The sequence below is a fragment of the Saccopteryx leptura genome, chromosome 12 (genome assembly GCF_036850995.1).
Source record: "Saccopteryx leptura isolate mSacLep1 chromosome 12, mSacLep1_pri_phased_curated, whole genome shotgun sequence".
NCBI lineage: Eukaryota > Metazoa > Chordata > Mammalia > Chiroptera > Emballonuridae > Saccopteryx > Saccopteryx leptura.
Window position 1 is genome coordinate 23,330,255 of NC_089514.1, and position 13,478 is coordinate 23,343,732.

The 13,478-nt window shown below is 34.2% G+C and overlaps 1 protein-coding gene across 1 annotated transcript in view; it reads left to right on the top strand.

Annotated features, from left to right (window-relative positions):
* Positions 1-12,348, top strand: part of AGMO (alkylglycerol monooxygenase) — a 314,576-nt gene extending 302,228 nt beyond the window's left edge. The window contains exon 13 of the mRNA XM_066354139.1: positions 10,767-12,348. Coding sequence (XP_066210236.1) covers positions 10,767-10,841 — 75 coding nt within the window. The 3' untranslated portion in view covers positions 10,842-12,348. The remainder of the gene's footprint in view (positions 1-10,766) is intronic.
* The last annotated feature ends 1,130 nt before the right edge of the window (positions 12,349-13,478 follow it).

Below are 13,478 nucleotides of genomic sequence, written 5' to 3' on the forward strand. Positions count from 1 at the left end.
GATCGGGGGTCAAACCCACAACCTCAGCATGTGAAGACAATACTCTAACCATCTGCATACCTGGCCAGGGCCTGAAGCATGATTTTTTTAAAAGGCTTTTCACTGTCATTTTTTTCTGTTCTTTCAATTATATCATTGCACTAGTAATTGAGGCAAGATGAATAAGGATTTCTAGTGTGTTCTTTTTACTACAAATATATTTCTGGGAGCTATCCTTAGAGATTTCTACCATTACAATACAGTCTTGGCCAACTTATTATTTTTCAGATAATAAAACCGAGAACAGAAATTAGATCTATTATTTCTACTGTCATTGGACAGAAAATGAAATTGATGTCCATAGAAAATAAAATGACTCAACCATTTTATGACAGAAATGAGAACCCAGCTTTTAGAGCTCTCGGCCAGTGTTTTTTCTAGGGCACCAAATTTTGATATCTTGATAGAATTTCTGTCTATAGTTGTTTTGTCCTATCTTTCTCTTAAAAGAAATATGCTTTTCTATGTCTTTACATATAATGATTGAGAAGATTTTAAAGTAAAATATAACAGGGTAGAGAAAGAATTGCTGTGATGAATTTTCAAAACAAAGTTTGGAAAACGTTGCTGTAGAAACTGACCTATTATCAATAGTGACAATAATTGAGCAATAGCAGAAACTAAAACTACTGACATTTGCTGAGCACTTGCACATAAAAGCCTTGTATTAAGTGTTTATTTCAAATAATTACCCCAGCAATCTTGTAAGATGCATGTTTTTCAGATAAAGAAATTGAGGCATAGCATCATTAAATAACTTGCTCAAGATGGAACTATGATCCCAGTCGACCTATTTTGTATTAAAAAGTTACAGCTTAAAATACTAAGCTATTGATACTTTAGGAAACACTCTACCTGTTGAATGAAGATGAGTCGTCAGTTAGTCATGTAAGAAACCTATAAGGTAGCTGTGGCAGATAGGATTCATTTCACAAATAAGCTAAGTCAGTGAAAAGTTGAATAGCATAATTATCTGATTAACCTCGTTTTACAAAATATTTTTCTTTTCTATTTAACCACAATATTGTGAAGATATTTCTACCTAAATATCATATTTAGAAGAAAAATTATACAAAAACACCAACTTTTAATAGATATACTTATAAAAACTGAAGATCTAAGTTCTGTAAATTCAAGAACTATATTGCTTGTCAGCAAGTGCTGTCAGCAGTAAGATGCCTGACATTAATCAAGAGTGATAAATATTTGCATAATAAATAAAATAAGTACTGATTCAATATATTTTTTTTGTGGATACATTCGCTTTTTGATGTAGGTGCCATACTATTTTTTTCCTATGGATGCCACACCTAGCACCGAATAATGAATGTATAGAGTAATATACAGTTTTTCTGAGGTTTGTTATTTTGTCAGTTATGATTTTAATAAACTAGATTTTCTTACACTGGGTTTATACAAAATTTTTCAATTGTTTTTCAAGAGTTTTGATGTCTAACAAAGTGTTGTTTACAATAAAGCATAGGTATAGAATAATAATTCCTTGCTGGCATTTTTTTTCAATTAAGGTTTACATTCAATATTATTCTGTATTAGTGTCAGATGTACAGCATAGTGGTTAGATAATCATATACCTTACAAAGTGCTTCCCTAGTATTTCCAGTACCCAACTGGCACCATACATAGTTATTACAATACCCTCTAGGTCTATCCATGCTGTCACAAAGCGTAAGATTTCTTTCATTTTTATGGCTGAGTAGTATTCCACTTTGTAAATGTACCACTGCTTTTTTAACCCCCTTGTCTGTTGATGGTCACCTTGGTTGGGCTGCTTCCATACCTTGACTTTTGTAGACAATGCTACAATGAACATGGTTTGGGGACATATATTCTTTTAAATTCGTGTTTTGTGTTTCTTCAGATATATACCTAGAAATGGATTGCTGGGTCATAAGGCAATTGCATTTTTAACTTTTAGAGACCACTCTACACTGTTTTCCATAGTGGCTGTAGCAGTCTGCATTCCCATCAGTAATGTCGAGGATTCCTGTTTCTCCACATTCTTGCCAACACTTGTTGTTTATTAATTTATTGATGCTAGCTGATAGGTGTGAAATGGTACCTCATTGTGATTTTTTTTTTTTGTATTTTTCTGAAGCTGGAGACGGGGAGAGACAGTCAGACAGACTCCCGCATGCGCCCGACCGGGATCCACCCGGCACGCCCACCAGGGGCGAGGCTCTGCCCACCAGGGGGCGATGCTCTGCCCCTCCGGGCGTCGCTCTGCCGCGACCAGAGCCACTCTAGTGCCTGGGGCAGAGGCCAAGGAGCCATCCCCAGCGCCCGGGCCCTCCTTGCTCCAATGGAGCCTTGGCTGCGGGAGGGGAAGAGAGAGACAGAGAGGAAGGAGGGGGTGGGGGTGGAGAAGCAAATGGGCGCTTCTCCTATGTGCCCTGGCCGGGAATCGAACCCGGGGCCCTCATTGTGATTTTGATTTGCATTTCTGTGATGATCTGCATGTCCTCTTTGGAAAAGTGGCATTTTTCTTACCGTTTTTCTCCATTAATTTCCCTTAAGTTTGGCCACATTCTTTGTCATTTTATATATTCAAAATATTGACCATGCTAGTAGTTTGGTTTCACTCAGAATTATTTTGACTCAGCTTTGCTTAATGCATTTATTTACATTTGTCAAAGAATATTTCAAGAAAAACTACTTGTAAAGAATTATCTATTTATTTATTACAGAATTTTTGAGGAATAAATTTTCCATAATATTGTTCAGGAACCTCCTGGAATAACATCTGTGTAAAAATAATTATTTTTAACATAATTGTTGGTATGAATAAGAATGTTAATGTGAAATATCAAAACAATAGTTTGGTAAACGGTGGGAGATAAATATTATTTATTCCAAATTTTTGTTTCATAAATAAAGAATGAAAAACATTTTTGGATGCAAAAAATATACTGGCATTATAAAAGCTAAAGAACACTGAACATATTTTTCAGGATTAAGTACAAGTGGAAATATTTCAAACAAAAAATAACAATCCATCTATAATTATACTTACTGACTAAAATCTTACCCCACTGTTTTAGAGAATTACTGTATATATTACTAGTGATGATTACATAACCACAGTTTAAAGGTATTAATTTTTATTTTTTTGTGGCAGAGAGAGTCAGAGAGAGGGACAGACAGACAGGAAGAGAGAGAGATGAGAAATATCAATTCTTCATTGAGGGTTGTTAGTTGTTCATTGATTGATTTCTCATATATGCCTTGACCGGGCGGCTATAGCAGACCAAGTAACCCCTTGCTCAAGCCAGCGACCTTGGGCTCAAGCTGCTGAGCTTTGCTCAAATCAGATGAGCCTGCGCTCAAACTGGTGACCTCGGGGTCTCGAACCTGGGTCCTCTGCATCCCAGTCTGACACTCTATCCACTACGCCACCACCTGGTCAGGCTAAAGGTATTATTTTAACTTGTAAGTCCATCAGTGAGAAAGAACTGTCATTGCTAAAATTTCCCATTCCAGATTCATAAATCCTTATCTGTCACTCTGTTTTCACTATTTGGATATTGATTTTTTTTTTTTAGCTAAAGAAATAGCAAACTTTAATAGTTTATCTTACATGTTTGTAATACTTTACAATTTTAAAACATGAATAAATATTTACCATAATCTTGTGAAAGAACAGAAAAGCTATCATTCCCACTTTATAAAGGCAGAAACTAAAATTGTATGTAACCTTCTGAGACATAATAAGTTGTATTCAGTTGGGATGACCTAATCTTCTTTCTTTCCCAATGTTCCTCTAATTTGATGAGGGTGCTTTATGTCTCAAATTAATTGTAATATGAATGTGGTTATCATTCTAGTCTATTCAACCAATGATATTCAAATTTTCCTTCAATAGTTTTGTTTTTGACTTATTAGTTGATCACTTTACAAAAGTAATATTTTTAGAACAACTTGAAATAGTATATTTCCTCACCTGACCTGTGGTGGCACATAAAGCGTTGACCAGGATTGCTGGGATTACCAGTTGGAAACCCTGGGATTGACCAATCAAAGCACATACAAGAAGTAATTACTACAAATTGATGCTTCCACTCTTCCCTCACCCTTCTTCTTTCTCTAGCCTCTCTCTAAAATCAATCAATAGAAAAACCTTAAAAAATAGAAGATCACAAAGAAAGGGAAAATATTTTTTTTTGCTGCCTTTATTCAGTATATTTTGTTCTTTGAGAGTTCAATTTAAATCCTATATAAAACTATATATACCACTGTCATAGAGAAAAGAAAATTATGGCAAAAACAGTAGATTCATTAAAGAAAACTGACATAGCCAAAGATTATTCTTGTAAATCATTGAGGTAAAAATAAATGAGAATCTTAAGGTAAAAAATTAAAGGTAATTCTGTTCTTAATAGTAAGGACTCACTTTACTATACAGAAAATTGAATAATCACCTATAAACATAGATTATTGAAGCACCAAATCAGTTCTTACAATGTTTGTATAGATTCTTGATCTAACATGTCAAATATAGAAGACATTTAAAAAGAGTAAACTCGTGTTTGTGACCTATAAGCATAAATGAGTTATTTAAATTATTCAGTTTTCAAATATCAGATCCAAAATGTGGACATAAATATATATTTTTAAGCGGGAAAAATTAATCTTCAGTGTAAATCAACATCTTCTCCAGGTTTCTGGACCTGTTATTAATGTAAAAAGAAATCATGTAATATTTCACTAATTCACTTTCTTGGATATTTTACCTATATTGAGAGTTTACCTATATATAAATAATTTTATTAATCAATTTTGCCCCAATAAATTCAATTTTAAAAGAGTTTAAAATAGCATATTTTAAATATATGAATGAAAAGTAAAATTAACTTTAATGCAAATGTTAATGCAAAATCTGATTTTTGGGGAGGTTGTGGGAAAAATAAGATATCAAGTAAATTAAGTGTACATTTTTATCGTGTTTTATAACGGAAAAATATGTTCTTGCCCCTGAAATGTGGAAATTGCATATCTTACCAATTCTCTCTGTATAAATCGAGCTCTTTCCTTGAAATACATTATATCATGTTTCCTTTCATAATCTTTGCATTCATATTAAAGCTGTTATTGTTATTGTCATCATCATCATCATCATCATCATGGTCATTGTCATTATTATTTGGAGTAAAGAAAACCTAGGGGGTTGGTACAGGCTCACACTTTTTTTATAACTTAAAAGCTAAAAAATATGCTCTATGAATGTTTGTAATGTTTATGTAATCAGTACCTACATTGCCAAGGCTTATTGAAAACAGCTGGGTGCCTGTTGCCTGACTCCCCCTTTGTTGGAACTATTGCCAGAACAGGTAGTCAAAAATGAAAAGGGAAAATTCAGGCATCTGGGTTGTCTCTCAGGAAAGCAGCTGTGGCTTCCTTAGGAAGCAGTCATCGTTTCCCATCAGCCAAGACTCTATACCCATGGGTCCAGTTCTGGCATGGCTGGCCTAGTAGGATGCAGTTTATGACTTAGGACTGCCGCATGAAACCATTTGGTCAGTCCCTCCCCGACAGAACTTTGAGAGAAATCCCTCAAGCTGCAAGCCATAAGTGGACTGCTAGTCTTCTATGTAGTCTACTCTGGGAGGCTCCCATGCACTGGGGCTCTGATCATCCCTCTGACACAGGAAACAACAATACAGAGGGATCTTTTCAAATCATAGCTTTTCAAGATATACTGTCCTGTTTTTAAAACCAGACCTCACTATTATTTCTGTAAACATGGCATTTTCCCCCTAAATATAAACTGATTTTTTTTAAAAACTTGTTTTGTTTCTTAGATAGTAGGCAAGAGCAAACAGTTTATTTAACAGCATACTAAAAGACCTGGATAACAGCATGAGTGATAGTCTGCATTTGTAAACATATGCTCTTCCAGATACAAAGTTTTGTATATTGTGTTAAAAATTATTATCCACGTGAAATGATCCAAGGTCTTGGTTTATGTCAGAGAAGTGACAACACCTGCTTTTGCTACATAGGATACATTGGTTGTTATAATTGTGTTTAATAGTTAACTGGTACTTTAGAACTTCATCAATGTCAGAGAAATGATTTTTAGGTGAAAGTATTTATAGACAAGGTATTTTTTGTTAGGGTTGCATAAAAGGGCATTCATTCCTGGAGAATTTAGCAACCAAGTAAATGATAATATGTTTTTTAATTATTTAAAGTGATTAAGTCTCAAATCTTCACAAGAATGCTCTTTTACATTTAAGATATTTTAAGTTTCTTACTTGGCAAGGTAGAACTTAATAAGCAAACTTACCCATTATTTACAAATTAACTCATATTTTCTAACTTATTCATTCAAGTTTTTAGTGATTTATATTATCACTACAAATAAGCATATAATTATATACAATATTGTATCTCTGAGTTAAAACTTGTCAAAATAAATATATATTTGTGAAAAAAAAATATGCTTGTGAGACAAAATAAATTTCAACTATCTCAGAGATTTTCTTTCTCATGGATACTGTAACGCTTTCATTTTATTTTCAAATATATTCAATGGTTAGATGATAATGAGATGTTGCTAGCTACCGCCAGTAAAAACTGTCCACTTGTCAAGGTGATATTTAAAATTGTTTGTTCATCAGGTAATTTATTAATACAAACAGGATGGGGAATGAAACCAAGAGAGATGGGTATGTACATAGGTGTAAGGACAACTCAGTAGCTTTGTAATTTAAGGGGTAACAGATTGAGGAGAGGCCCCATGCGCATGAACACCTCAGCCATGTCGGGAAGGAACAGCAGAATAACACATCAGTACCCAATGACAATAGTATGAATTAGTGGCTCAGATTAGCCACCTGCCAATTGATGAACTTTTTGGAAAGAGGTGGAGGAAACATGGAGAGCATCTGTACAGGCCAAAGTTCAGGTATCAGAGTCAAGGCCCCTAAGAAGTCAAGGAAATAGTCTGAAGACGAGGACCATTGATGATGTGTTAGTACAAGGAGGGCTTGACAACAAGAGTGAACTTCCTCTGTTTCTTATTTTGAATCCAGGTGTTAAAATCATGGGACTTGCCCAGACTTAGGCTAAAATAGGAGTTGTTGAGTTTGTACATATCCAGAAATATCATAGCTGTAGATTAGACAAGAATATTACAAAAAAAAAAGCCAGTATGATTGTCATAAATAATAATTCTATCTTCATTTAACAACTAGTTGCTTGAGACATGTGTTAATGAAGGAATCTCAAGTTTAATCATCAATTTTGGAGAATTTATTTATTTTTTTTAATTTATTTATTTATTCATTTTGGGGGGGGAGAGAGAGAGAGAGAGAGAGAGAGAGAGAGAGAAGGGGGAGGAGCAGGAAGCATCAACTCCCATATGTGCCTTGACCAGGCAAGCCAGGGTTTTGAACCGGCAACCTCAGTGTTTCCAGGTTGACGCTTTATCCACTGCGCCACCACAGGTCAGGCCCTTAAAGAGAATTTTTTTTTTAAATTATTTATTCATTTTAGAGAAGAGAGAGAGAGAGAAAGAAAGAGAGAGAGAGAGAAGGGGGAGGAGCAGGAAGCATCAACTCCCATATGTGCCTTGACCAGACAAGCCCAGGGTTTTGAACCGGCAACCTCAGTGTTCCAGGTCAATGCTTTATCCACTGCGCCACCACAGGTCAGGCAATTTTGGAGAATTTAAATAGCAGCTTAATATGAAAATTAAGAGAAAGGTTGTGCAAGGGAAAATTTTAAATGGGATGACTGCAATAATCAAGTGGTTATATTGAGTCGACATTAAATAATTTTATAGCCTAAAATTAATTATGGAATGTATATTTAGATCATACATACACATATACACAGATATATATCAAAAATATAAAAGTAAATCTGTTTCTTCCTCCTTACTTTCTAATGGAACCATATTCATTGTATGCAATTTCTATGCTCCTGTGCCAATCTGGATTTCATTATATATATAAAAACTCCATTTATGCTTAAAATATTGATTGTGAAAAGGTCTTAGAAACCTAGCATTTTCTGACTCAAAAATCACCAGGCAAATGCAGGTGATGACTAAAAAAGAGGAAATGAATTCACTATTGATGTTCATATTCATTGAACTGACTTCCAAAGATGTGCAGTTAGATTTTCTTGGAATGCTAAGTAAATGAAAAACATCATCCCAGCTCTGATATTTTGTAGTTTGTGATTCCTTGGTAAACCATATAAATTCTGAGTCTCCTTTGCCTCATCAGCAAACTGGATACCAATTCTCCATGGTTTCTAATGAGAAGTAAACCTCATAATCTCTTAAAGGTACCTAGGACAGTGTCTAGTCTAAGCAAGGGTCACTGTGCACTGATTTGGTTCTGAATCTAGTCCCTGTGCTTCACCAGTTTTTCTTCCTTCCCCCATCTGTTTGGAAGGGTAAAACGTAGGGGCCCAGATAATAAAACAGAGAAACAAAATAAAACTACAAGCTGTGCAACATTGCATTTTTTTGTAAAGAGCTGAAAGCATTTTAGAAAATTGGAAGAGACAAGATCTTTGTGTTTTAGTTAGGGATGTACCCTAAAGGCAATAGAACTTGATTATAGTTTCAACAAAAGAAAAGATTTAGTTGTAAAGTGATGTTTTACCAACAAAGGCATGGATTAAAATGGTAATCTTTTCAATTCTCTTGCTAGATCAGAAGTTCTTAATATTCCTGGAATCTCAGATGAAAGTATGGATTATGTAAAGGGTGGGTAGTGGGGAAGAGAAGAATTATGGAATACTCACTAAATTATACATACAGTGTTAAAGAGTTTTCACTGAAATCGTTCTCCTGAACCTTCACTCATGGAAATAATCTTTATTATCCTAGACACTAGATTCAAAATCAATAAAAAACATCTATTGCCAAATGTATTTCAGATTCCAGGACCCTGCACAATGCAAGGTACCCATTAGTTGCTCAATGACTATTATAGATCTGAACTAAACTATTTATCTTGACATTACAGATTTATGGTTTCTGTCCCACTTGAAAGTTGTCTTCTGGGTTATTCCTCTGTCAACATTAACCATCTTTGTGAAGAAATATAATTCATTGCACAATCTAAGGCCTTTCATAAATATTCCCCAATCCTGGTATTATTTTACCTGGCACCATCATGAGAAATCCCATGAGGTCATTTCTCTTGAATTACAGTCAAAAGAAACAAAATCAAAACCAGATTTTAAATATATTGTATTTGATTTCTGGGGTAACTCCAAAATCTTAATATTATTCTTGACTTCTGCTTCAATGTAACTATTGATTTTATTTGGGTATTTTTTTTTCATATTTAGATGTTATAGATTCTGAAAGGAATGTATGAATTTGAAGAACACTATCAGATCTGAGAATGTAAAGGATAACAGTTCTCTAGAAGGAACCAGAAGGTTCATGTGAAACTGAACGATCTACCCATAAAATCTAAATGTCAATATTTAGGGGATGGGTTATTTTTGTTATTAATATTGGTTTCCATGTTCAGTCTTTACTAGAAAATATACCATAGTTCAGGATACTTTCTGTGGTTTAGTGACCGGTTTCCATTAATGCCCCTGGCTTCATTTCAGTCCATCACTCCGGAATCTTTCCCATGCTTCCATATTATTATTTAAATGTGCTCTTTTGTATATTTTTATAAATATTTCAGAAATAATGATCTTGGGAAGAGGCAACTTGTCATATTTTAATAATTGGATGGGGGAAGTTTACACTATAAAAAAATACATGGAGAAACTCTCACACAGCTAGCGCATTAACCTCGACTGTTTGGGCATTGTTCATTTTCATTATCACACTAACAACACCAAAAATGGTGGACACATAGTAATCTTTGAGTTGCATTTTGCTACATAGGTAATAGAGGAAGAGTTAGCTAAGGAAAGATCTGACGGTGTCAAGAATACGACTAGTGTTTGGTTTTAACTCAAGTGAGGTAGACAGCATGCATTGTGGCATTTTGATTATGCAAAGTGAAAAATTCTATAACCACATATTCTTACAAATAATGACTGTATAGTCATTTTTATTAGGATCATTAAAAATCAAGTTTTATTGTGCTCATTTTTGGTGATTTATTGGGAATGTGTGACATTATTTGAAAGAGTAAACTCAATAAACTCGTATGGTTACTTATTATTACTTAGTCATATCATCAACTTTAAGAAAACTTTTACAGTTACATTTTTATACCTGATAATTTCAAATGATTGAGAAGTTAAGTCAACAGTTGTGTTTAGAATTTAATTCATGTTAGGTGAATTTCCTAATAAAATAGATCACAGTACCTCAGAGAGAAATTAGTCTTCAACAATGTTTTTATTTCTCCTTTTCCAAAAGTTTCTTAAATGATATAAACAATGAGATCATTGACTACAATACATACAATAAGCAATGTGCCCAAGTGCCAGTCAATTTCTATTTCATGCAACATCTAACTCACATAGCCTAATCCCTCTGAATGACCAAAATTTATGTGTTAAAAAAAAAGCCACAGAAACAAAACATTTTACTTCTTTCTTCACCTAACTTGATTTTAGCTGGGTTACCTAAATTCTATCAGTGAAAAACAGCTATATTCAATTTAAATGAAACTGTCTGAAATATTTATGTTTAGTTTACTCACATTTTTAACTCAATTGGAAGTATTGATTCAGTTTTAATTGTTTTTCTTCTTTGTGTTTTATTTCTTCAGATTTTTTTTTCCATCTGCATTGCATTCTGGGGAGTAAGAAGCATGAAAAAACTTGCCTCTGGCCTTTGGAAATAATTTAAGTTTGTACACAATTCTCTTGCTTTAATCGGTTGTCTACAACCTGAACATATTACTACTGACTATAAAAAATAATTATCTCATAATCATTACATGAACCATTTCTTTAGTGAAAGGTAGTATACTTATTTTCTCTTGCTTGCTTTCCACATTTATTATTCTCTCTTAAAATTAGAGTCAGTTGCAGTTACTTTATTGATAGGGTTGACAACAAATGATTTTAAATATAAAGGAGAAAACAGAAAAATAATAAAAAGAATGAAGATGTCAATGGCATTGGTTTGACAACTTTTCCTTTGCTGCTTGCTAAAACTGTGTCGTACGCCAATGTGTGGGCTCCATCTCCTGTCAACCCTGTATAAATGAGTGACATCCACACTGTCCTGTCCTCAACAGTCCTGCTCAGCTCCTGTAGACTCATGCCTATGGCTTCTTTTATGCAATCAGTCCATCTCATCTTTGGTTTCCCTGCTGCCTTCCATTTTTCCCAGCATTGTTGTCTTTTCCGAAGAACCCTGCCTTCTCATGATGTGCCTAACGTAAGACAACTTTTGACATTTTTGCTTCCAACAGTGTTTCAACTTTAATTTGCTCTGGAACCCGCTTGTTCATGTTTCTGTCCGTCCAGGGTATCTATAAAGTTCTCTTCTAATACCGTATTTCAAATAAATCAATTTTTTCTCTCTTTCAGCCTTCTTCACTGATTAACTTTTGCATCTATACAAACTGATTGGGAATAGGAGGAGGGGGATGATCTCAACCTAGGTCTCTAGTGGCAAATCTTTGCTCTTGATCTTTCCCAATTCTTCCATTGCTGCCCTTCCATGTCTCTCTTGATTTCTTGGCCGCAATTTCCATTTGAATTAATGACTGAACCAAGGTAAGCAAAATCTTTAACAAATTCAATGTCTTCATTGTCTATTCATTTTTTCTTCTATAGCCATGAATTTTGTCTTCTTAATATTAAAATGCAAAACTGCTTTGTCACTTTCTTCTTTTGCTTGCATCAGCAGTTGTTTCAAATCATTGCTACTTTCTATCAATAAGGTGGTGTTATCCACATGTCTTCAGTTATTAATTTTTTCTACCAATTTTCATTCCTCCTTCCTCTGAGTCTAGCCCAGATTTCACATGATGTGGTCTGTATTCAGATTAAACAGAGAGGTAAAATGCATTCTTGCCTGGCACCTTTGCTAAAGGAAGCCATCCTGCTAAAATTGTGCTTAGCTTTGTATTTGTCATCATCAAAAATGTATTCCATTAGTTGTCTGCCTAGGATTGTATTTATTTCTGAAAACCATATAACCTAAGGATCTACATTATAGAAAAATATATTACTAAAATGAAAATGAATAGAATTCCTCAGAATTTATTCAGCAGGTTCATTTGTAATACATATGTCTATTATACTTGGCCAGTTTGTTTTTGTAGATTGAGGATCATGCAGTAATTCTGTGTTATTTTAAGTTGTCACAATAATGTTAATAAAACTGTTTAAATAAAATTGCCCCAGGCGTTGTGTGTACATTATTCATTGGTATCATAAAAATCTGCCACAGGTTTCATTAGGAAGAAACTGACAAGAATAAGAAGGATAGGTTCAAAGGCGAGAAGACTGAAAACAGCTTTATTTTGTTACATTCTTCTAATATTTCTTTGAAGTTACAATTTAAATAATCAGAGTTATAAGCACCAAATCAATTAATGCTGTCCTTCATTAAGCTTTGCCGACGTTCATGGTTAGGTTAGACACTGATCAATTGGTTAACGTCATTTTAAAAATATTAAATTTTGAATAGAGAAAAATAAATTATTTAAAGAATCAGACTGCAGGTGAGTATGTGGACTCATGAGGTAGGATTAAAGCACATTTATTTTTCAAACTGGAAAAGCAGAGAAAAAGGAAATTTTCCATAATGGAATAAAACAGTAAATTATTGATATATCTCAAGTGTCAGGGGTAGGGACTTGGCTATGCTTCAGTCATCTTTTTATTCTTCTTAATTTAACAGAGTATAGCAAATATCGCCCTTAACAAATAGTAAACCCTACGTATTCCCCTTATCAACCGTTCTTGCTGGACATTGCATGTATAGAACAGTGTTAAAGCAAGGAGCCCTCTGCTGGCAAGAAATTGCTAAATTTCTAGCCTAAAAATTCTGTATACACATATTCTCGTACATCCTAAGCACTCTTCAGTTTATAGCAAGGGTCAGGAAGCTTTTTGGCTGAGAGAGCCATGAATGCCACATATTTTAAAATGTAATTCCATGACATCCATACAATGACCCGTGTATGTTACACATTATCCAATAAAAATTTGGTGTTATCCGGATGACAGCTGTGATTGGCTCCAGCCACCCACAACCATGAACATGAGCGGTAGGAAATGAATGGATTGTAATACATGAGAATGTTTTATATTTTTAAAGTTATTATTTTTTTTTTATTAAAGATTTGTCTGTGAGACAGATGCAGCCCTCAAAAGAGCCACATCTGGCTCACAAGCCGTAGGTTCCTGATCCCTGGTCTATAGCTTACATTTTTCAGGAATGGCAAAGAGTAGAGACTTTTCACAAATCTTTAAAGCAGGTTTTCAGTATGTCAGAATAGTTTAATGGTTTCTCCATGAGT